We start from the raw sequence: 21824 nt of genomic DNA on the forward strand, positions 1-21824 counted from the left end.
GGCCGGCCGCCGGCAGATGGCAGAAATCACAGGAAGAGGATCAGACAACTAGCTCTGATACCATGTGGAAAAACATAAAATCTATATTTCTTCCTTAAAACTTATTACAAGATACTACCTATTTATAGAACTATGAACCTAATAGTTAGGCACATCCTAACCTAAGTTAGGCACATCCTAAAGACACAAGTTAGGCACCTCTTAGACAAGTTAGGCACCTCCTAACATAAATAAATATTACATTTGACATTTCAACAATAGGCATTCCAAGTACGGATATTCCTAGAAGGCATTCCACTGAAGATACGCTGCACCATGTCTACACAACCACACTTTGCATACATGTCAACCAATGTAGTTCCTATATGAACATCCCACTTGATACGGCATTGATCAATGTACTGATGGACCCATCTACCGCAGTCAAGAAGCCCAAGGCTGGCACAAGCAGAAAGCACACCAGTAAGTATAACTCCATCCGGCTCAAAACCTGAGCCTTGCATTTGGCAGAACAAGTCCAGCGATTCACTGGGATACTGGCACTGCACTAACCCGCTTATCATACTAGTCCAAGAAATAATATCTTTCTCAGGTATCTCATCAAACATTTGCCTTCCATCAGTGACAGACTCACACTTCATATAGATATCCAACACAGCATTGCATACCACCAACTCCTTCCAGAACAGACATTTGAGACCCAACCCATGAATTCCTTTCCCCAAATTTAAACAACCCAATTTCCCACAAGCCCCAAGTATGCTGACAAAGGTTGCTACATTAGGTTCCACATCCATTCTCAAAAACAATGCGATGGCCTCATTAAACAACCCAGCCTTGACATACCCAGATATCAAGCCAGTCCAAGAGACCACGTCTCTCACAAGCATGTCATCAAACACCTTGCCAGCACCAACAGTGTCCCCAGAAATGCAATACACATGGACAAGAGTGTTTTGCACATAAATGTCGCACCACAAGCCAGTCTTCAAAGCTACGGAATGAAACTGTTTAATCTCTACAATCCCATAAAACTTAGCACAAGATTTCAAAACTGCTGGGATAGTGTACACATCAGGCACAAAACCATTCCTAACAGTCCATCTATAAATCAGGATTGCAAGCCAGGGTAAGTGGCCAGAGGCATAGCCAGAAATCAGCAAATTGCAAGGGAAAGAGCTCAAGTTCCAATCAAATTGCTTCAGGAAATTGCAAGGGTAATGAACATCTGTAACATGTTTTCCCAAAAAAATTGCAGCTTTAGAAATAACCAAGTCATTGGCAACAAGGGCAGAAGTCAATAGATGCGCATGAATTTGCTTGAAGGATCTCAAGCCATTGCTCTTGTGAATCAAATCCAAGAGAACCGATTTCAGACATTGCCCAGCCTTGCTCATGGCAACCCCTTTAATTGAGAAATGCAACTGAGATTGGGGAAACAAATGATTTTTTTAAATTCAACATAATCCAACCTCATTATAAGCGAATTAGCTTGCAAATTTTAACTCATTTTAACAACACTCTTATCAATATTAATTATTTGAATGCAAAATTCAAGTTTTATACAATTATTGTAAATGTCTAAATGTAACAAGGTAGAAAAAGTTTAAAATCTAATTAAAAAAACTATTAGCTTCTCATTTTTTTTTCCAATAAAAAGTTACATTTATTATGTTTTACTAAGAATATGTTTGGATAAACAGTGAAAGTGTTAAAAAAATAATAAAAAGTCTTAAAAGAAAAGCACTTGAAATTTATATCCAAACAAGTTCATAGTCTCGAGCATTCATCATCTAACCTTTCTAATTTTCATTTGATCATATAGATATTTCTTTCATCAAGATACGCAGATCAAACCATGTTATAATATGTACATGTTCTGTTCCTTGTTTACCATTGAACAGCAAGGATGAAAATATAATAGAAACACTGTTTGATTTTTTAACAATAAAACCAGTAATAGATTTCAACAATTACTGGAGTACACCATTTAAAACTCCCATTTTCTAGTAATTTTTTCTACTGTTAAACCAGACAACAAGTGGACTCAGTCAAAGCCAGGTAAAAAAAACCCTTGTGCCAGATATAATAACCAATTTTACCACTCATCATCATGTAACTGTACCCAAAAAATGGAAACAAGGAGCCTTCCTGAAGCTACTTGTGGCCCTATCATGTCGGATTATCTCTCACCTGCAAAGAAGGGCATTTTAAAAAGTAACAATTATCATTATGTAATATTTTTTCTTTCCATTTCGATCTTTAGTCACTAATTATGCTGAAAATTTGCTGCCGAAGTGTTCAACTTTGTCTAAAAAACTGGCAATTTTTTTAAAATGCACATTTTTCATGAAAAAAAAATACATGTTTAGACAAGTTACTCAGTTTTGCAATATATATTATATATATGTTGAACTCAACTGGTTCGACTGTGAGTATGACACTGGCAATTTTTTTAAAATGCACATTTTTCATGAAAAAAAAATACATGTTTAGACAAGTTACTCAGTTTTGCAATATATATTATATATATATATATATATATATATGTTGAACTCAACTGGTTCGACTGTGAGTATGACCTTAATAATGGTTGGTTACATTCTTGTATACCTGATCTAACAAGTTTACCCAAACTAAAGGGGATGTTTTGGTTAGGGTTCATCAATGTATCTGGATTCTTGATGACCCCATGGAACTTCCAATAAAATATTTCAACAAAGAACTACTGTAATTATTGAATCTAACCTTTAAGAGCTAATACTTGATCTCCCAAAGCAAAGAGGAGTTTTTGGTATCAATTGCATATTTAAGTTCAGGTGAGACCCTCCCAGACATTCTATGTGATAACAACCTTGACCTCAAAATAGCCAGCAACTCCTTATGACGTGATTCCTTTCTCTTGAGTACTTGTATGTAAGCCTGGAATCCAAGCCATTCCACTTCTTCCTTCTCTAACTCGAGAATCGGCTGTACATCTGAATTAAGTCTCATGGAGTGCATCCTTTTCTTTATCAACAGATGCAAATATCTGGCAGTTGATCATGAAAGAAAACATAATTGATTAATGGTTGTACTTCATAGAGTTTAGGCATCCAGAAAGAAATACAAAATCATTTGATTAAGAACTCGTGTAGAGCATTAGCTTGATGATAGAAAAAAAATTAGACACTTCAGAAAGAAAACTACATAATGTTTTATTGGTTCTGAAAAGTGAAAAAGATAAAAGTTCAGGGTGCAGACTAAAGTATTTCTAGAGTTAAGCTAAATAAGTTTCCTAACTGGCTAGTAAGATCCAGCTGTTACTAATAGACTAGTTTAGATCCATCTGTCAACTAACTACTTACAATTACACAAACTCAAAGAAAAGGCATACTCTGTGTGTGTATGTTAGGTGCTACTACCATCCGAGAAAGTATACTCTCTAATAAGAAAAGTCAATCAAATCAAAATGAGAAAAGGTAGTCAGGTAAGATCATCATATTACATTCATACCTCAAAGATCCCTGAATAATGTTTGAACAATATCTTTTGTGAAATTTGCAGATGAATGATAGATCCCGAATATAACAATGAAACTTCATTGCACATAACAAAAATACTTGAAAGACATTTAATCTGACAACAGCTGCTGAATTGATATTCGAATCAAAGAATATTGGGTAGCATTTAGGTCTTAGAAAGAGACACAGCTTCTCCTTAAGAGTAATGCCTGGTTTACCTTGCCAGCGAACAGTAAGTGTAGAGCTCAAATGGTTACCCAAGTACCTGTTAGAGACATGGAACTACTTATTTCAAGGAAGGAACCAAAAGATGTCTAACAGTTCAAGTAATAAACATCTGAACACATTTCAGTAGAAATTGAAGTTTATTTTAATATAAAAAATGAACATCTTACAAGAGACGGGATAATCTTGTAGAGTTCTCCAATTATAACCTAATTAACCCCTCCCCCAAAATCCTATTTCTGACAACAGATTATCAATAACAAGTCTTTGCTTGTGAAATTCCAACTAGAATAATTCACTAAAATATCCTTACATTACCTCTTAAACTCCACAACAGGAAACTATATGATTAAAATCAGTTTAAAACGTGTAGAAACATTTTCTTAGCCACAACTAAACTTAGACAAACAAGAATATTATGCTTACAATGTTATTTTACTAACCCAGTTAAAAACTACAGATGATAAAAAGAAATGTTTGGAGTCAACTAATTTATAAGTCAACTGTTTTCTTCTGTTTATCCCAATCCTACAAGGTATCCTCTCAACCATTCAGATATCTTCAATCACAGCAACGTGGAATTCAAAAAATAAACGAGTCCCTTAACCACTGAACTGTTCAACTAAACATCGATAACAGAAATAAAAAAAATGTATATAATTATTTGCTACATGTCTTCCATCAACTGAATAATGACTTTGGTGTCTATTTATGTAATTTTGTAACAGAACTCCATCTTATCACAATTTGAAACTCCACACACTAACATTATGATAAATAAACATAGAAGCAGATGTCTATCTATCAAAAATGCTAATTATGACAATTAGATCTATCAAAAAGCTTTAAGTGAATATTAACTTAGTGTAGTCAGCCTGAATTTCCATAGTGGAGCAATTGATGAGAAGACCACTCCATCGAAGAAATGAAGTAGCACCATCTTCACCCACATAAACCCTGTTCAATGAGGAACCTGATATCTGTTCTACATCAAAGTTCGCACCAAACTTTTTCTCATTCATGTAGCAATTGTAACCACGAAACCCTCTTTGTAGCCTGGAGAAAAAGCTGTCTGCCTGCCTTTTAGAGGTTGATATGAAAAGGAAATCATCAAGAAAACGCATTAGCATGTAAGAGGAAGATGAGACTTTATCAGGACAGTTGGTTTGCCCATCATTATTCTCCTTGCAGCAACCAGATTCAATAGTCTTTTCAAGAAATGGAAATATTACACGTTTCTCTAAATGTCCATAATACATGGAACAAAGCAAAGACGACAAAACTCCTCCCTGGGGAATGCCAACATCTTGTAAGTAAAATTTTCCATCAAACTGCAACACATTGTGCTTCACATGCTCCGTAAGATCTGAAAACAGAACTTTCTTTTTCACAAGCTTACATCGTTCCTGATATAAAATAGTAGTTTACATTTATTATAGTAAGCGAATGTTTTAAGTAAAACTTGTTAGGCACAATTTAATATATCAACCATATACATTTAATATTCCTAAAACACAATAAAATTAACCCACAAACAACTCAGTCGCTCTTATTGTTCTCAATGATAGATGAGTAAAAATTAGAACAATAGACACTTAATGATAATATTTTTCTAGATTTGGACAAGAGTACCAAAATCTCAAAAAAAAGGCAAACTAGAGACATGAAAAAAAGTGCATGAGATTGCACTATAATTAAAATCTATGAGAAATTTGAGTCATCATTCTTGGGAGGGATTGAGATATTGTTTGTCTCCTCTCTCCTTTCTAGTAGTTACAGGTCTTGTTTTGTGCCTTAAGAGATTTCACATCAAAATTTGTAGGCCCCCCTTTAATTGCTTGAATCCAAAATCAAGTGGTATGAGATTCTCGATGGAATATTTAAATGCTAGGTTGAACCCCCTTAATATCTAACTTTTAAGGAAAGGTTTCCCAAGTGGTTAGATGTTTATCAATTGGTATTAAAGTTGATTGTAGATGGAATGCTCGGTAGGACAATTAAGCTTTTGGTTCTCCCCCTTTAACAATTGGCTTCTAAGTTTGGGTTTCCCAAGTGCATTGGTGTTTATAATATTTTTTTCTCCAAAACTGTATTTCCAGATGAGACTTGGACAAAAGTTTCCTACACTGGGCTAAAGGTCATTAATGTGGGGGTATGATATGCAACACTATTTTGGAACCATGTGTTTTAGGAGAAATAAGGAACTATTTACTAAGGATGCTTCCATAAATTTGCAGGAAGTACTAGCTGACTAAGTTGTGGTATGACAAACTGTTATTTTTTTTATTTTTATATACGGTTTGAATGGGGAGCATTAAAAGATAATAGAGTTATTGCTTATTAGTATGCAATTGGATTAACTTATTTTTATTTGCAACATCCTGAAAGAGCTTGAAAGAAATGAAAAGAATGGTTCCCGGAAAAAGAAGACAATACCAATCATGCATTTGGTCTTATTAGTTTTAGACAATGGCCTACACTTCTAATATCAAACTATCAATCGTGAATAACATTACAGAATAGTTGATCTCAAAACAGCTTTAATGGAATAACAAATGGTGAGACAACCACTGTTACAAAATTTTACATACAATTTAAATAATTTATATACTAGAAATTTATACAATTTCCTAATTATAAATAAATAGGCAAATTGAATCATGTTAACCAAATAGAAAAGGATACTTCAAATTATGGTGTCTAAGCCAATGCTTGGACCATGGTATCTAGTATATAAAGTTAACTAAATAAAACAAAATACCATTTTAAAATAAGAGTAATTTTAGTGCCTTTATCAGCTACAATATGTGTATACATACAACACGGGATAAAAAACACAATTTAAATTAATATACACCTCCAATACTCAGTCATCATGTTAATTGATATATAAGAGGAACAAAAAGATCATATTTATACATTCATGCTTGAAACAAAATTATACACACCCTATTGACTTTCTCTTATGAAAAATAATACCTGGTTAACAAAGACACAATGCCAAGATTGAAAGGACGCAAATGAAGTGAATCGTGTGTGACCATTGTTGCTTGATTCATCCAACATCATAAGTTGCTTTTGAACCCACAAAGACTTCTTTGTGCATATAACTTGATGATATTCTTTAAGAAAATACCCATCCTCCACTAAAACATTTTTAACTATGCCTAGAAGGTGGTTCTGATCAATAGAATCAAACGCTTGTAACACGTCAGATGTAATCATGAATAAATTCGGCACAGTTCCTCTTTTTATCTTCTGGCCAACCAAAAATGGGCATAGTTTCTTGTAAACATCATCATAGTTAAACACGGAAGAACCTAGCTTGTGAGGCTTCTCAAAAAGAATTCCTTTCAGAATAGTATAGGCATCACGAAGAACAGAATTTACAGATGGATAACGTTTATACATGATTTTTTGGTGGTTTACTTTGCCTTTAGTTCTCCAATTTTGAACTCCTATAGTGGACAAAGACAATGGCATTGTTGAAGAACCTTTCAGATTTGCCACCATCCTTACACCATCTTCTTTAGGTTGAAGCCTAAGTTTTGAAAATCCAAACTGTCTACCTCTAAGAATATTATGTACAACCGCATCATCTAGGTAGCTATATCTCCGGTCTTTGAAGCAAACCGTAGTGTTAGCAACCAACTTTTCCCAAATTGGTTTTGCATAATAGTAAATATCATGTTTCCCTTTTGCACTTTCAGTAACATAAAAGTTTGCTTGCAACAAAGGTACAACCAAACAAGAGAAATACCAAAAAATCCACTTCTCTAACAACTTGCGTTTGACAACATGCATAGGATCATTCCTATTCTTGAATTCTTTTTGAAAGAAATGTTTATTCGATAAGAAAGGAAACCATGATATTTTCAGTTTGTGCATGCATAACTTCAATGAAAATGTCTCAAATCTTCTTAAGTGTATAAACTTTGAAATATTTCTCCTCAGTGTTCTCCATGCAAGGGGAGTACCCAATAATTCCGAAGGAAGTAAAGTCCTAGAAACAGCCCATACGAAAGATACAACTTGACTTTTTGAGCAGTATGATTTAAATCCATCATCCAAATTATCAACACAAGTCTTCTGCAAAAATTTTCCTGATTTATTGACCTGCAGTAAACTAAGAATTTTAAGGAAAGCTATACATAACCTCACTAAGGAAGTGGAAACTTGTTGGATCAACCGAAAAGAGGGAAAAACCTAACCTTAACTTCAGAACTTGATCTTCTAATTGTATTTTTGTTCAATGACGGAAATACACAATGCTTATTCAAGAGTTTTGTATGCTGGCAACATTGTGTCCTCCGAATGACTTGCTTAAAACACTTAACAAGACAGTGATAGCTGTAGAAAAATAACTAAGTTTTTTAAATAATTACAACTTATAAGAAATTAGAACTTTCATCATTGACTTTGAATTCTAGTATATTAAAAGCTCATCTAAACTACTTGATGAGAATTGTTAGAAAACTGAAATCATAAAAGGAGCAATTCAAATGTATAGAGGAGGAAAAGAAATTAATTAGGAGGTTAGGCGGTTAGGGGAAGTATTTGATGTGAGTAGTTAGTTAGTTGGTTGGATTGCCTTTAAAAGAAGGTAGAGGGGCCTTGTAACAGGGTTAGCTTTTGTTAATTCTTTTTGTGCAGACAAGACCTTCTATCCTGTGGAGGGAAAGTGTTCCCTTTATAGTTTTAGACATGTACAATATATTCTTTAAGTGCTAGAATAATATACCGTCTTTTTCTAGTAATTGTGTGTGAGAGATGTGTTTCGCGAGAGATTGATTTCTTTAAAAGAAATCTATCAAATTGGTCTAACTTGCCGGATACTTGGGAGAGGAGCGTGATGAAAGGAAGAGTCAATGCCTTGGAGCGGAGAATGATTCGCTGGAGACCACCGTGGAGGAAATAAAGGCGGAAACCAGGGAGATGCACCAAGAAATTAAAGAAATCCCTCAAATTCTTCGAAGAATGACTGGGAACTAGGACAGGAGTTCAGAGGGGAGTCGTGGGTCAGTGAATGGAGATCAAGTGGGGAAGAAAGAAGAGCCCGAGGAGGATAGTGGCGAATTGCAGATGAATTGGATGAAACGGGTAGAACTGCCCACTTTTGAAGGGTTGGACTCGATGGGATGGATTTCCAAGGTGGAAAAATTCTTTGACATCCAAACACGAATAAGGAGAGGTTGAGGCTGGCTTACATCTGCATGGAGGGAGACGTTAGCTACTGGTTTAGGTTCCAAAAAAAGAATACCAATAACCCTTCTTGGGGAGAGTTGATAAAGGCACTGATCAGGAGGTTTAGAGGAAGAGATAGAGGGTCTGTTTTTGAGAAATTGGTAGTTGCAAGACAAAAGGGAACCGTAGAGGAGTATGTTCAAGAATTTTAGATGCTGGTGGCTCAGACTACGGAAGTAACAGAAGAGCAGTTGTTAGGGTACTTTTTTGCGAGGTTACAAGGAGAGATCAAAAGCCAGATTAGGCCTCACAACCCAAAGGATTTGTTGACAACAATGGAGGTAGTCAGGGATGTGGAGAAGGCTAGAAAAAACCCGAATGTGAGCGAAGGAACGGCCAGTAGGAACAATCAAACCTGGGGGAGATATCAGGGGGATTGTGGTTTTGTTTCCAAGACAGAAATTTTCAAGGGGGGCTAGAATGGACAGGGAACTATCAGCAATGCAAGTACCGCGAGGAAGGAAGGGACTATTAACACGATGGGGTTCAAAGTAGGGAGCAATGCAGCTGGGGAAACCAAGAACAAAAGGGTAAGAAATCTTCCTTACCCATAATATATAAGGAGGAAGGAGGAAGGAAGGTGCTTCCATTGTGGGGGGGTCCATACAGCCCAGGGCATAAGTGCCCAGAGAAGAGCATGTGGGTCATGATCCTGGCTGAAGATGATGAAGGAGGAGAAGAAGAGGAAGAAGTGATGGAACAAAACCATTGGAGCTATCCTTCTTTTTAGCGGGTGGCCTAACCCAAACCAACACGATGAAACTGCAAGGTTGGGTGATGGGAAAAAGATATTGGTTTTAATAGACAATGGAGCTAGTCACAACTTCATTTCTACAGGTTGAGGAATTGGAGCTGACCATGGAAACACCTCCCTATAAGGTGTGTCTAAGAGATGGGTAGAGGAAGACCACCCATGGGTGCTGTTACGTACCTGAGTACGTAAACTAACCAAATACAACCCTTCACACTCTCTCACACGTAACAGAACAATAAACGAATGATATTGGATGAATGAATCTCTTTTATTGATGGTAATATCTGAATAAACAAGGATAAACAATAATTGGGAGCATAACCTCCTTCAATTACTTTGAGAGCATAACCTCCCTCACAAGACAATAATGTCTGTCACAAAACTCAATAATCAAAAGCCTCCTTTTAACCCTGGACTCTAACCTTATTTATATTAATTATTTCCCGCCCATCTCTTATTAAATATTCCTCTAGAATATATCTGCATTTGATATAAATATCCCTATATTTAATATTCAATAATTTATACAAATATCTCTATATTTAATATAAATATCTCTATATTTAATATAAATATCTCTATATTTAATATAAATATCTCTATATTTAATATAAATATCTCTCCGTATATTATCTTAGCATATATCCTTAATTATAAATATCTTATATTGAATATTTCCCTAAATATATATTTATTTACTCTAATTAACTTATACTATATTTATTTACTCTAATTAACTTATATTATATTTATTTACTCTAATTAACTTATACTAAATATTCTCTCTGCTAATATACTTTCTAACCCTTATTATTACCCCTACCTTAGGTCGTAACAGGTGCTGTAACGACATTTCTTTGATCTAGGAAGGGGTGGAGATCAAAGAGAGGTTTTACCTATTCGAGTTAGGAGGGGTAGATCTCATATTGGGGATGGCTTGGCTGACATCTTTGGGAGAAGTAAAAAATCAACTGGGGGATTCTAACAAGGAAATTTCGTCAGAAAAATGAGGAGGTGATGATCAGGGGCGATCCTACTTTCACAAAAAAGGTGGTGTCTCCAGAAGCACTGCTAAAGGAGACGGAGATAGAAGCAGTAACCTTGGTCTAGGGTTGGGCAAGGCAAAATTAGAAGATGGTGGTAAGGAAGTGGCGCAGTTGACTCACGACTAGGTTGAAAATTTGGGGAAAATCTTGGGCGAGTTTGATGGGATTTTAGGGAACCTACAGGTCTTCCTCCTATAAGACACCTAGACCACAAAATACCCATCAAGGAGGGGTGGATCCTATGAATGAGACCCTAAAGGTACCCACATTTGATGCAGGCAGAGATAGAAACAGGTGCCAGAGATGCTGGAAATGGGCATTATCAAACCTAGTAACAGTCCTTACTCCAGCCCTGTTATTTTGGTGAAGAAAAGAGATGGCAGTTGGAGATTTTGTATTGATTACACAGCTATAAGCAAGGCTACTATACCTGACAAGTTTCCTATCCCTGTGATTGAAGAGCTGCTGGATGAGCTGTAAGGGGCAAGATATTCTTCTAAGGTAGATTTGAGAGCTGGATACAATCAAATACGTATGCGGGAGGAGGACACCCAGAAAACAGCTTTCAGGACTCACTAAGGTCACTACAAGTTCCTGGTTATGCCATTTGGGCTTTCCAATGCCCAAGCCACTGTTTTGAGACCATATATGAGGCATTGTGCCTTAGTTTTCTTTGACTACATTTTGATTTACAGAAGCACATGGGAGGAGCATAGGAGACATCTCAAACAGGTGCTAGGAACCTTAGGTCAACAGCAGTTTTTTGCAAATAAAAAGTGTGAATTTGAGAGCAGACACATCAGATATTTAGGCCACATGATTTTTGGAATAGGGGTGGAAATGGATAGTTAGAAGGTGGCAAAAGTGTTGGATTAGCCGGAACCTAAAAACATTAAGGCATTGAGAGGATTTTTGGGTCTTAAGGGCTATTACAGGAGATTTATCAGAAATTATGGCAAGATAGCTCGACCTTTGACTAATCTACTAAAGAAGGGACAATTTAGTTGGTCACAACAGAGCACAAATGCTATGAAGGCATTAAAGGAGGCTATTACCACTGCCCCTGTGTTGGCTTTACCAGACTTCACACAAACTTTCCATGTGGAGTGTGACGCTTCTGGTAGAGGGGTGGGTGTAGTTTTGTCACAGAATAAAAAGCTTATTCCATATTTCAGCAAGGCTTTATCGGAAACCTCTCTCTCCAAGTCAATCTATGAAAAGGAATTGACGGCCTTAGTCCTTACCATCCAACATTGGTGACCCTACCTTCTTGGCCAGAAGTTTTCGGTTCAAGCGGACCAAAGGAGTCTAACAAAACTAGTTGGCTAAATTGCTAAGTTATGAGTTTGAGATAGTGTATAGAACGGGAGCTTTCAATAGGGTAGTCGATGCCCTGTCCAGGAAGGGGGAGCAAAAGGAGGAAGAAGATATGGAGTTAAGGGTGATTGTCAGACCCTATTGGCAGGAATTTCAAAAGGTGTTGGATGAGGTGGAGGATGACAGGATCCTGAAAAAAATGAGAGAAGAAGTGAGGGCAGGCCCCAACTCACACCCAGCACATACGTTAGAGCACGATCCCCTTCATTACAAGGGCCACTTGGTGTTGTCTGCTTAGTTCGCATGGATTCCACGTTTATTAGCAAAGTTTCATGCCAAAACAACAGATGAACATTCAGGGGTGTACAAAACATACCGAAAGGTCACGCAGTCGCTGTATTGGATTGGAATGAAGAAAATAGTGACTGAATTTTTAGTGGCATGCTTGGTTTACCAACAACATAAGTATCTGGCCACATCACCCCAAGGCTTGATACAACCATTACCCATTCCTCAAGTAGTATGGGAAGAAATCAGCATGGACTTCATTGTCCAGTTACCCAAATCTCATGGGTATGACAATGTGTTAGTAGTGGTAGATCGGCTGAGCAAATATAGACATTCATACCCATCAAACATCCTTACACGGCCAAGTCCATAGCAGAGGTTTTTGTAAGGGAAATTGTCAAACTGCATGGGGTACCAACATCAATAGTCAGTGACCAAGACCTTACCAACATCAACTTCTTATGAGCATTGCCCATCATACAGAGACGGATGGGCAGATTGAGGTTCTCAACCGGATACTGGAGGCTTATCTGAGGTGTTTTAGATTAGAACAACCAAAAATTAGGAGTTTGATCTTACCTTGGCAGAATACTGGTATAACACCAGTTATCAGGGAGTTGCCAAGTGTACTCCCTTTGAGGTGATTTATGGGATACCTCCACCAACTTTAACATGGTTTGTGCCAAGGGAAACAATAGTGGAGGCAGTGGCACAAGAGTTGCAGACTCGTGATGAGGCGCTTAAACAGCTGAGATATCATTTGGAGAGGGTGCCAGATCGGATGGCTAAGTTTGCCAACAGAAAAAGGAGACCAACAACAATAAAGGAAGGGGACTAGGTTTATTTGAAGATCAAACCCCATAGGTAGGCATCTATGCCTACCAGACTACACCCAAATTTCTCAACAAGATACTATGGACCTTTTCAGGTGGTTAAACAAGTTGGACCAGTGGCTTTCAGAATTCAGCTTCCTGACATAGCTAGGATTAACCCCGTATTTCATATATCCCAACTGAAGTTGGCAATAGGGGAAGACCAATCTGTTGGCCACTCATGGTATTGAATAGAAGGACTCATTAGAATTAGGAGGAAATGGTACCACATGTGTTGATTGAGTGGCAAGAAGGGGGATTAGAAGGAGCAACTTGGGAAGATGAGCTCGCCACGAAGGAGCAGTTTTTGGAATTCAACCTTGAGGACAAGGTTGTTCAAGAGGCGGTGGGTAATGATAAGGTGTTAAAAGTATATGAGAGGAGGAAAAGAAATTAATTAGGTGGTTAGGAGGAGTATGGTGCTATTAGTAGTTAGTTAGTTGGTTGGGTTGCCTTTATAAGAAGGCAGAGGGACCTTGTAACAGGGTTAGCTTTTGTTAATTCTTTTTGTGTAGACAGGACATTGTATCTTATGGAGGGAAAGTGTTCCCTTGATAGTTTTGGACGTGTACAGTATATTCTTTGATTGCTAGAATAATATATCGTCTTTTTCCAGTAATTATGTGTGTGTTGTGTTTTGGGAGAGAATGATTTCTTTACTAAAGAAATCTATCAATTCCACTAGAGTATTGTATTTATGGCATCATTTAAATAATTTTTTAATATTATCTTTTAAAGACTTAATAATATTTTTAATCCCTACAACTTGGAATGAATATGATTTTGGTTGGTCATTGTTTTTTTAATGATCATTATAGTCTCTCAATTTGAGAGACCGATATCATATTTTTTTTCAAATTTTAGGGTCTAAAATATTTTTTTAAAATTGAGTCCAAAGTCTAATTCACTCCAAATTTCAAAGAGTAAAAATATAACAAAGCATTTTTTTTATATTAAGTAAACTATTGCAATACACAAACTACGCAAGACAATCTTTCCCATAACATTTGAACCAAGACACAATTTAAAATTCTTCATCATCCTCAAACGTTGGACTGATCTCACTTGAGGCCCTCCCTACAATGTGATTCAGCTATTTTATACCCTTCAAGCTTCTCCTAACAAATTGTACCCACTGGAGATAGGTCTGTCCATTGAGTCAATAATAGAATGGTATGGCCACAAAGGTCATAAGAAGTCAAAGACAACAATTGGAGGCTGCTGAATGGTTTGAGGTCCCCTCTTTTATAGCCATGAAAACACCGAAATATAATAAAGTGTGGTACAACATTTGCATTTTTAAAACCCTTTGATAAAAACTTATCAGGAAAAATGTTGAACCTTGAAATCAAAGCATTTTCTAAAACAATTGTAGGAATGTTTTAAATCATGCCTGCAGCATCTTAGTTCAAGTTCCAAAGTAGAAAGATAATTGGATAGCAGAGTAAAATAAACTTCAAAGATATTATGAGCATAGATTACAGAGCAATAACACGGGACCTTATCAATGATTTAAAGTGTAATAAATTCACATTCAAGAAAGTGGTGAAATAAAAAGGGCCTGCCTGCACTTACAGACATTCAGAGTTAATGAGACATGAGTCATTGCTGTGCAAACAAAACGTTGACTGAGCACTAGCATTTACGTCTGAGAAGCCAAAAATATTACCAATGAGATGCTCTGAACAAGCCAAATTTGGCTTTAAGGAATATAAAATATCTGAAGATAATCAGTGAAGGAAAAGCATACTATCTTTGAATTAGAAGAAGTAGCAACACATGAGACTGTTATGATATTATTATAACAGGGTAAAATAATGTATCTAAGGAACTTGAAGAGCAAGTAATTGTGTAAGAATTCATGAAACAGTTCACGTTTGAGCTTGTAAATATAGAGCAATTCCATATATAAATTATGAAAAATGACGAAGGGAACCCAAAAAATCCCATTCCAGGAAAGGACAAGAACAACATTGAAGGTCTTTGCTTTGGTGTATAGAGAGGAATGCTGGTGACTGTGTGTCTTGTTCACATGAGTACTCTTATTTATAAAGAAGAGATATAGTAATAAAAAACAAAAACAATAACTAATAATGAGAAATGTGCTTAGATATTTTCCTATTTAATGTAATCAAATCATATCTCTAACATGGTGGATACTTTTCTTTGGAAGAACTGAACGAGAAGGCTCCAGACTATAAAAAATAGATTGCCTTTGGATATTGGTTCTCTTAGGAACCGCTGGAAGAGATTGCAAGATTAAACAGCAAGCACATTGTAATGACATCTGCAGTTAAACATGTAAAGAGTACGTGAATATAAGATAATCAATTATTGGAAGATAAGTTATGCCAAATCAGTATTGAACTAGTAGATTACTGTTGGTGAAGATTGAAATAAACCCCATGGTCCTCTTGTAGCTCAGAATTAATATTTATGGTAACGCAGTTGTAACCTACCATGAACATCTTAATACTCACTCCGTCATTAACATATCCCAAAAGTCTAATCTGCTTTCTTCTTTAAAAAGGATTTACTGTAGAGTAACTAGAATCTGAAATGAAGATATATCCGTCAACAGCTTTTATCAGGCAGGCTATTTTTCGTTGCTTCTCTGTGAGATTTTGCTTAGTGGATTTTAAAACAGAATATGCTTGGAAAAATAGTAGGCCTTATGACTGAAGCAAAATCCTTTTCTCCTTTATGATGTTACTTTGTAACCATAGGTAAATTATTACGCTTCCCTTCTATCTTGATGAATTTTTCTATTGTAAAGAAAAAATACCTTGTGTCTATTTATTGCATGTTTCTCATTGTAATTAATTACTGTTTCTCATGGCTTCAACCACAGTACAAAGTGCCACTAGCCAGATTCTACCTCCAGAGAATTACTGTTTTCAATACCACTTATTGATGCAAATGGTTATTGGAAGCAAACAATTTAAACTACTCCAGCACTTCATAAAATTATCACACGATTCTATCAACACGATTCTATCAACAGTAAAGACCAAAGGTGAAAAAGATCAAATATAATTGAAATAGATTAGATTATGAAGCAGACTATGTGAACTATTCTAGCACTTCGTAAAAATATCACGTGATTCCATCAACAGTAAAGACCAAAGATAAAAAATATCAAATATAATTGAAATAGATTAGATTTCATTTCCACCAGTTAGAAATGAACTGGGCCAACTCAAGTACTCAACTACAACATTAGCTAAACGAAGGATATTTCCCTAGTCTCAAGTAGCACTATATTCATATTCCTAGACAATGTTGAACATCTTAACACCTACAATATCAAATTACGATGAAATGTCTATAGAAGTTTAACTTATTCTAAATGTTGAATGGTTGCAAAGAGTAAATAATTACTATCACTATTGCACCATGCACTGAATCTAAAAGAAGCAACACAGCATAAAGATTTCCTTCATTCTTATCAATCCATACAATTATAAAAATTATTACAACAAAAATTATCAATATTTTGCACTGATGCTAGTAAGAAAAAAGTGTGGGGTACGTGAAGAATACAAGTTTTATACAGAAATGAATCAAATACATACCAAAATTTTAGGAAAAATGTTTGTAAGTGGCATTGTAAAATATTTCATCAAAACAATTAATCACCTCTGCATGATAACTTAAGCTGCTGGTGTTTGGCTGTATATTTAGACTATTTTCTTCAAGGGTTAACTGCTTTAGCAATTTGCAACGGCGCCGCTGCCACCTAAATGGCCTCGAACGCTTTCCAAGCCTAGGTGTAATACAATTTGAACCTTGATTTCCTTCTGACTCCGACTTCCTTATAACAGTTTCAGTTCTTATGAACTTAGGAACTTCAGAGACACTGACATCATAATTCCTGCTCCCATGATGCCTGATCAGTTGCATTGAAGACTTATCAGTCATGCCAAGGTTACTTGAAAAGCCCAGAGGACCATTGATAATGCAAGAAATATGGCACTTTCGTTTCTCTACGGGTGGGTCATCAACATCAGTTCTTTTCCTCTTTTGTTCGCCTGTTCAAATAAAACCCAATATTGTAACATCTTACTAATAGTAAAGAGAGAAAAGATATTCCAAATATGTAATGTTTCTCTAAACTAACGTTTAAGTTGTTAGGAAAGATGATACAAGATAACAATAACAATAAATGGGTTCAAAAACATCAATAGTTAATTGATTTCAGTTTATCCATTACTGATATACAGCAAGGACAATGTTTGCTGATTTCTCAGATGAGGCAATTTATATTAAAATCTGCTAAGAATTTAATGACTAGACAAGTAATTTTAAGATCATAGTATCAAATATTAATCAACAGTCTGGCATTGTACCAAATTGATCATAGTATTAGAAATCTAAATGAATAACAAAACCTAGTATGCTTGAAGAAACACGTGCATTCAAGGGTTAGGATCCACTTGTACCAGGTGTTATGTAAGTATAAAGACTACACGAAATCCCAACCATTAATTTTTATCACATATGATGATTCAGATCCGTTCATGGATATAGTTGTTGAAAATCCTCAAGTTCAAATATATGGTTGTTGAAAATTTGATCAGAGAAGATTTTACAACCATATCCATGAACTAATCCAAACCATCGGATTTGATAAAATTAATGGTTGGGTTTTGGGCGTAAGTTTTCCACCTAGTGTAAACGGGTCCCAATTGTGGATTTAAACATGCTAAATGCATACATATTATTGTAATAACAAAAATCACAGGGTAATAGCAGATACTTACAATATGTCTGATAGTCAAACTTCGGTGAACCCTTGAGCATATCAAAACATAGACGACTGATAGGAGGACCTCCCACCTGGTGATGGTTTCCAAGGGGAGCTGGCAAGAATATTGATGTATTCCTTAGTAGGTAAATCATAAAATCATCCCCAACCTGCATGGATGAAAGTTTTTACCAAGTTTTGTTAAGAATAAAGAATAAAAACTAGATTAATCTAAACATGATCATTAAAACTTTTGATATCATCAAATACCCTGCTTAAAAGAAGAGACCAAGATGCACTGGACAAAAGCTCCACAGTACGGCTTGAACATTTAATCTGCACATGAACAAAATAATAAAGCACAAGACATGTGTATACACACAGTACAATCCCTATACATGCTTTTGTGTATAATAGCTGAGTTAGAGAGGTAATAAAGACATAATAGATATCTGCATAACCAGTAACCACCTTCTAGAAATCCCTTCCATCTCCATTACTGTCTTGGAAAGTGAGAAAACAATGTCCAATGCAGTTCAAACAGGAAAACACACACCCTAAATTATATTAGTCTTCATAAAAACTTATATTATTGCATTATTTGATAATCCTCCATTTGACAATTTACATCATAACACTCAGTATTTAACGAAAACAGATAACATACCTAGTGAGCAAACAAAACACATCAACAAGAGTGCAATCTTAAGACATGCAACAGCACAAAAGCCACTCAACTTGCAGTGCAAATCATAGTTGAAGAACTAAGAATCAACAACATCTTATTTAATAAAACAATTCATTTTAGGTAGTACCACTATTGCATCAAAAGTCCATGACATATCTAATCCATCACTATGAATACATTACAATGGAAAAACAGCAACAAAGACAACAACAAAAAATGCCCGAGTGTAAAAAATAACATATCCTAAAATATTGTACAGCATAAAGGAAGAAACTTGTCACCCTATCATAACCAGAGCACAACACATTCGAAACTGGTTCCCTTCGATGCAGCATCTGTTCAATGGTCCTCTTCACAACCTGAAAGCCAAAATAAGAATGTATAAACCATTATCTTGAGGATTCTACCCAAAAAACGAAACCCCAACACGGGGAAAGCATATAGTACATTTTTCAATAAGTAAACTGTTAAAAACAGAAACCAAACGCCGATAACAATAATCTATAATGTTCAGAATGAGGTGGAAAACTGTATTAATCTCACTATGGAATGAAATTAGATATCTGAGTATCAGAAACCTAAGTAGAAATCAGCATAAATGAATTGGGAAAGCCTCTGTCCTTGCCCAAGCTAGGTCCAATTCTCAAGGACATATTTCCTCCCCCAGACCCTCTCTCTATAACAGATACCTACCTCTTTACCCCAACTATCATTGCCCCTGCATCCTGCCTCCTCATTTTAACTATTTTTTTTAACCTAAGTCAACTCCAGAGAACTGATTTATTAGTAACTAGTGTCCCCCATTTATTTACATGATCGTGACACTATCTCAAAAGTTTATGTGAGACTTGGGTTCTTTTTATCAAAACCATCTCACGCTAAGCACTTTTGGAGTTGGAGCAGTAATAATATTATAAGTAGACAATAATGGATTAGATAGACTATGATATTATCAAATAATATGGGTTTTGAACCTATTTCAAAACCATAAAACTAGAGCGAGATTTGTGTTGGAAGTCTAGTATCATTTAGAATTAAGACCAATTTTTAGTTTATAAGTGGATGCAAATTTCACCTTACAAACTGATTTTATGGGTTGAGTTAGCCTTAAATTCCCTTTCTAATAATTTGCCTCACATTTACATTATTATCTTGGCAGTGTAGCTAGTCTATTGGAACATGGGTTTTCCCAATAATGGTTAAGGATGTAAAAGAAAAAAAAAAAGAATTGTCCAATCGATTGTTGAATTTAATATATAGAGTTCGTTACTAGTATCTTAACGATTAGAACATATTACTATATGCTGAGGAGTTTTTTAATAGGCAAACTTATTGGTTTTTGTGTTAGTTATCTTTTATTTTTCTTCTTTTAGTGGACAGACTTGTTGATTCTTTAGAATGTATACTCTAAGATGCTTATTTAACAAGTTAAGGTTATATCATTCAAGATTATATACAGAAAAGAGAGAAACTTTTTTAAAAAGAAAACTGTTGAGAGACTAAACAGATTTAACACCAAAAGCTAGAATAAGCTCACATGAAGAACTATAACATCACTTCCAACTTTTTCATTTCTCATTTATATTCGACTTGGGACTTTGATCTCATATTCCTACTATTTAATACCTGATCCTGAGACAAGCCGGAGAGGGGGACGAAGAACGGGAGCGCAGGTGTGTTTTCGGAAACGACGACGTAGCACTGAGTGAGGAGTTTGCGGTAATCGGAAGGATCGTCGGGTCGGAGGAGAAAGGACTTGGCGTCGAGGGTGCAGCCAAGGCAACAGCGACCGTCGCATCGGCAAAGCTCAGGCGGAGGAGGGAGCAAGGATGTGACGGTGTCTGAGAGAGTTCGCGCACGGTGGCGGAACATGCGCCACAAAACGCCGGGAACCGATCGCTTGTTGCTCTTCCGTGCCATTTTGCCGGGAAAGCTATGGAAAGGTGAAAGACAGTAAAATTTTCAAACTAGAGAGAGTGAACTTATTAATTATTTTGACGTGATAATAAAATGGAAAGTGAAAAATTGAAAAAGAAAATAGTAATAATAATAATAATAGAAAGTAAAACTATAATATTTATAGTTTATATACTATAAAAAAATATTAATTAAATTTATTTATTTTTTATATTTTCACAAAAGTTTTTTGAACTACTGAAGACCTGTGAAAATGTATTTCGTAGCCTGAGTCTAGTGTTGACCATTCCATAGTTATGATTATTAATAAAACTGAATTAAATTATTATTTCAGTTATAAAAAAACTTTAATTTGAATTCATGATTTGAAATTTGAAGTGTTTTGAAAATTGAACTATTTAGGTTGAATACAGTTTTGACTAATAAATGAATTTAAAGATGAGTCATTCAGGTCTTCTTCTTTCTTACATTGGGTTTTGTGTTTTGGAACTCAACCTTTTTCTACTGCATACGCAAACATTTATCTTGTAGTACAAGTAATCCCAAAATCTAATTATATAATTTTATTATTTTATAAAAATACTTAATGCTACTTAAATGCCAAGAGACACATGATGCTATATAAAACGAAAACGAGAAAATAAATAAATAAACAGCCCAATAAAAAGGAATCTATAGTCGGTTTAATGTCTATGGTACCTTTTTAGGGTAGTGATAGTTCAACTCTTTAGTCTAATATTCTAATAGTTGGTTTTTGATGTTGAGATAAACCTAAAATGTTACTTTGTTATTTAAATATTGGGTAATTTTATTATTATTTGGATAATATTAGTGAGCTTAAGCGATGGGGTTGGACATTTTAACTTCAGATGTATTTGTACTAATTTCAACTTTAGAGAAATTGCATTAAAAATTATTTAGAAATTAATAAATATTTATAAATATATGTTATTTTTTTATTGAAAGAAATAAATAATTAAATATAATATAAAAATATTTGAGATATTTCAATCCATATAAAAATCAAGTAAATATAAAAAGTAATAATACTAAGACACATTTTTATATTGATTTGATATATACTACAAGAATAAAATGATTAAAAAAGTATAAATTTTTGTATTATTTTAAAAAAATAAAATAAAAAGTAAGTAAAGATAATGTCAAATGAATGTAAAATATTTTGTCAAAAAATCTTTACTCAAATATAAAACATAAAGTAC

The 21824-nt window shown here is 35.2% G+C and overlaps 2 protein-coding genes across 3 annotated transcripts; both read right to left on the reverse strand.

The window, feature by feature from the left end:
- Positions 1-65: 65 nt before the first annotated feature.
- On the reverse strand, positions 66-1397 carry LOC128194710 (pentatricopeptide repeat-containing protein At4g38010-like). The gene has a single exon (XM_052870396.1). The coding sequence runs from the start codon at positions 1395-1397 to the stop codon at positions 252-254; it is 1146 nt and encodes a 381-aa protein (XP_052726356.1). The 3' UTR covers positions 66-251.
- Positions 66-20638, reverse strand: LOC108334094 (telomerase reverse transcriptase). Of its 2 annotated transcripts, none has more exons than XM_017569732.2 (13): positions 20311-20638; positions 18966-19043; positions 18267-18332; positions 18013-18166; positions 16889-17280; positions 15410-15536; positions 14825-14969; positions 7940-8078; positions 6708-7844; positions 4590-5134; positions 3496-3768; positions 2749-3031; positions 66-2193 (listed from the first exon to the last, which is right to left on the reverse strand). In XM_017569732.2, the coding sequence occupies exons 1-12, from the start codon at positions 20602-20604 to the stop codon at positions 2758-2760; spliced, it is 3624 nt and encodes a 1207-aa protein (XP_017425221.1). In that variant the 5' UTR covers positions 20605-20638; the 3' UTR covers positions 66-2193; positions 2749-2757. The 2 variants fall into 2 exon arrangements, with proteins under 2 accessions (XP_017425221.1, XP_017425224.1); XM_017569735.2 differs by lacking the exon at positions 20311-20638 and adding an exon at positions 19263-19376.
- Positions 20639-21824: the final 1186 nt, after the last annotated feature.

The sequence above is a fragment of the Vigna angularis genome, chromosome 11 (assembly GCF_016808095.1).
Source record: "Vigna angularis cultivar LongXiaoDou No.4 chromosome 11, ASM1680809v1, whole genome shotgun sequence".
NCBI lineage: Eukaryota > Viridiplantae > Streptophyta > Magnoliopsida > Fabales > Fabaceae > Vigna > Vigna angularis.

Bases quoted from the DNA above. Each gene is read 5' to 3' on its own strand.
- LOC108334094 (XM_017569732.2), bottom strand. From the start codon at position 20,604: ATGGCACGGAAGAGCAACAAGCGATCGGTTCCCGGCGTTTTGTGGCGC. The intron at 18,333-18,965 runs GTGACAAGTTTC...GTTCATGTGCAG, and splicing joins TGTGCTCTGGTTATGATAGG to ATTAAATGTTCAAGCCGTAC. The intron at 5,135-6,707 runs GTATTATTTTTC...ATTTTATATCAG, and splicing joins ATTGTGTCTTTGTTAACCAG to GAACGATGTAAGCTTGTGAA.
- LOC128194710 (XM_052870396.1), bottom strand. From the start codon at position 1,397: ATGAGCAAGGCTGGGCAATGTCTGAAATCGGTTCTCTTGGATTTGATT.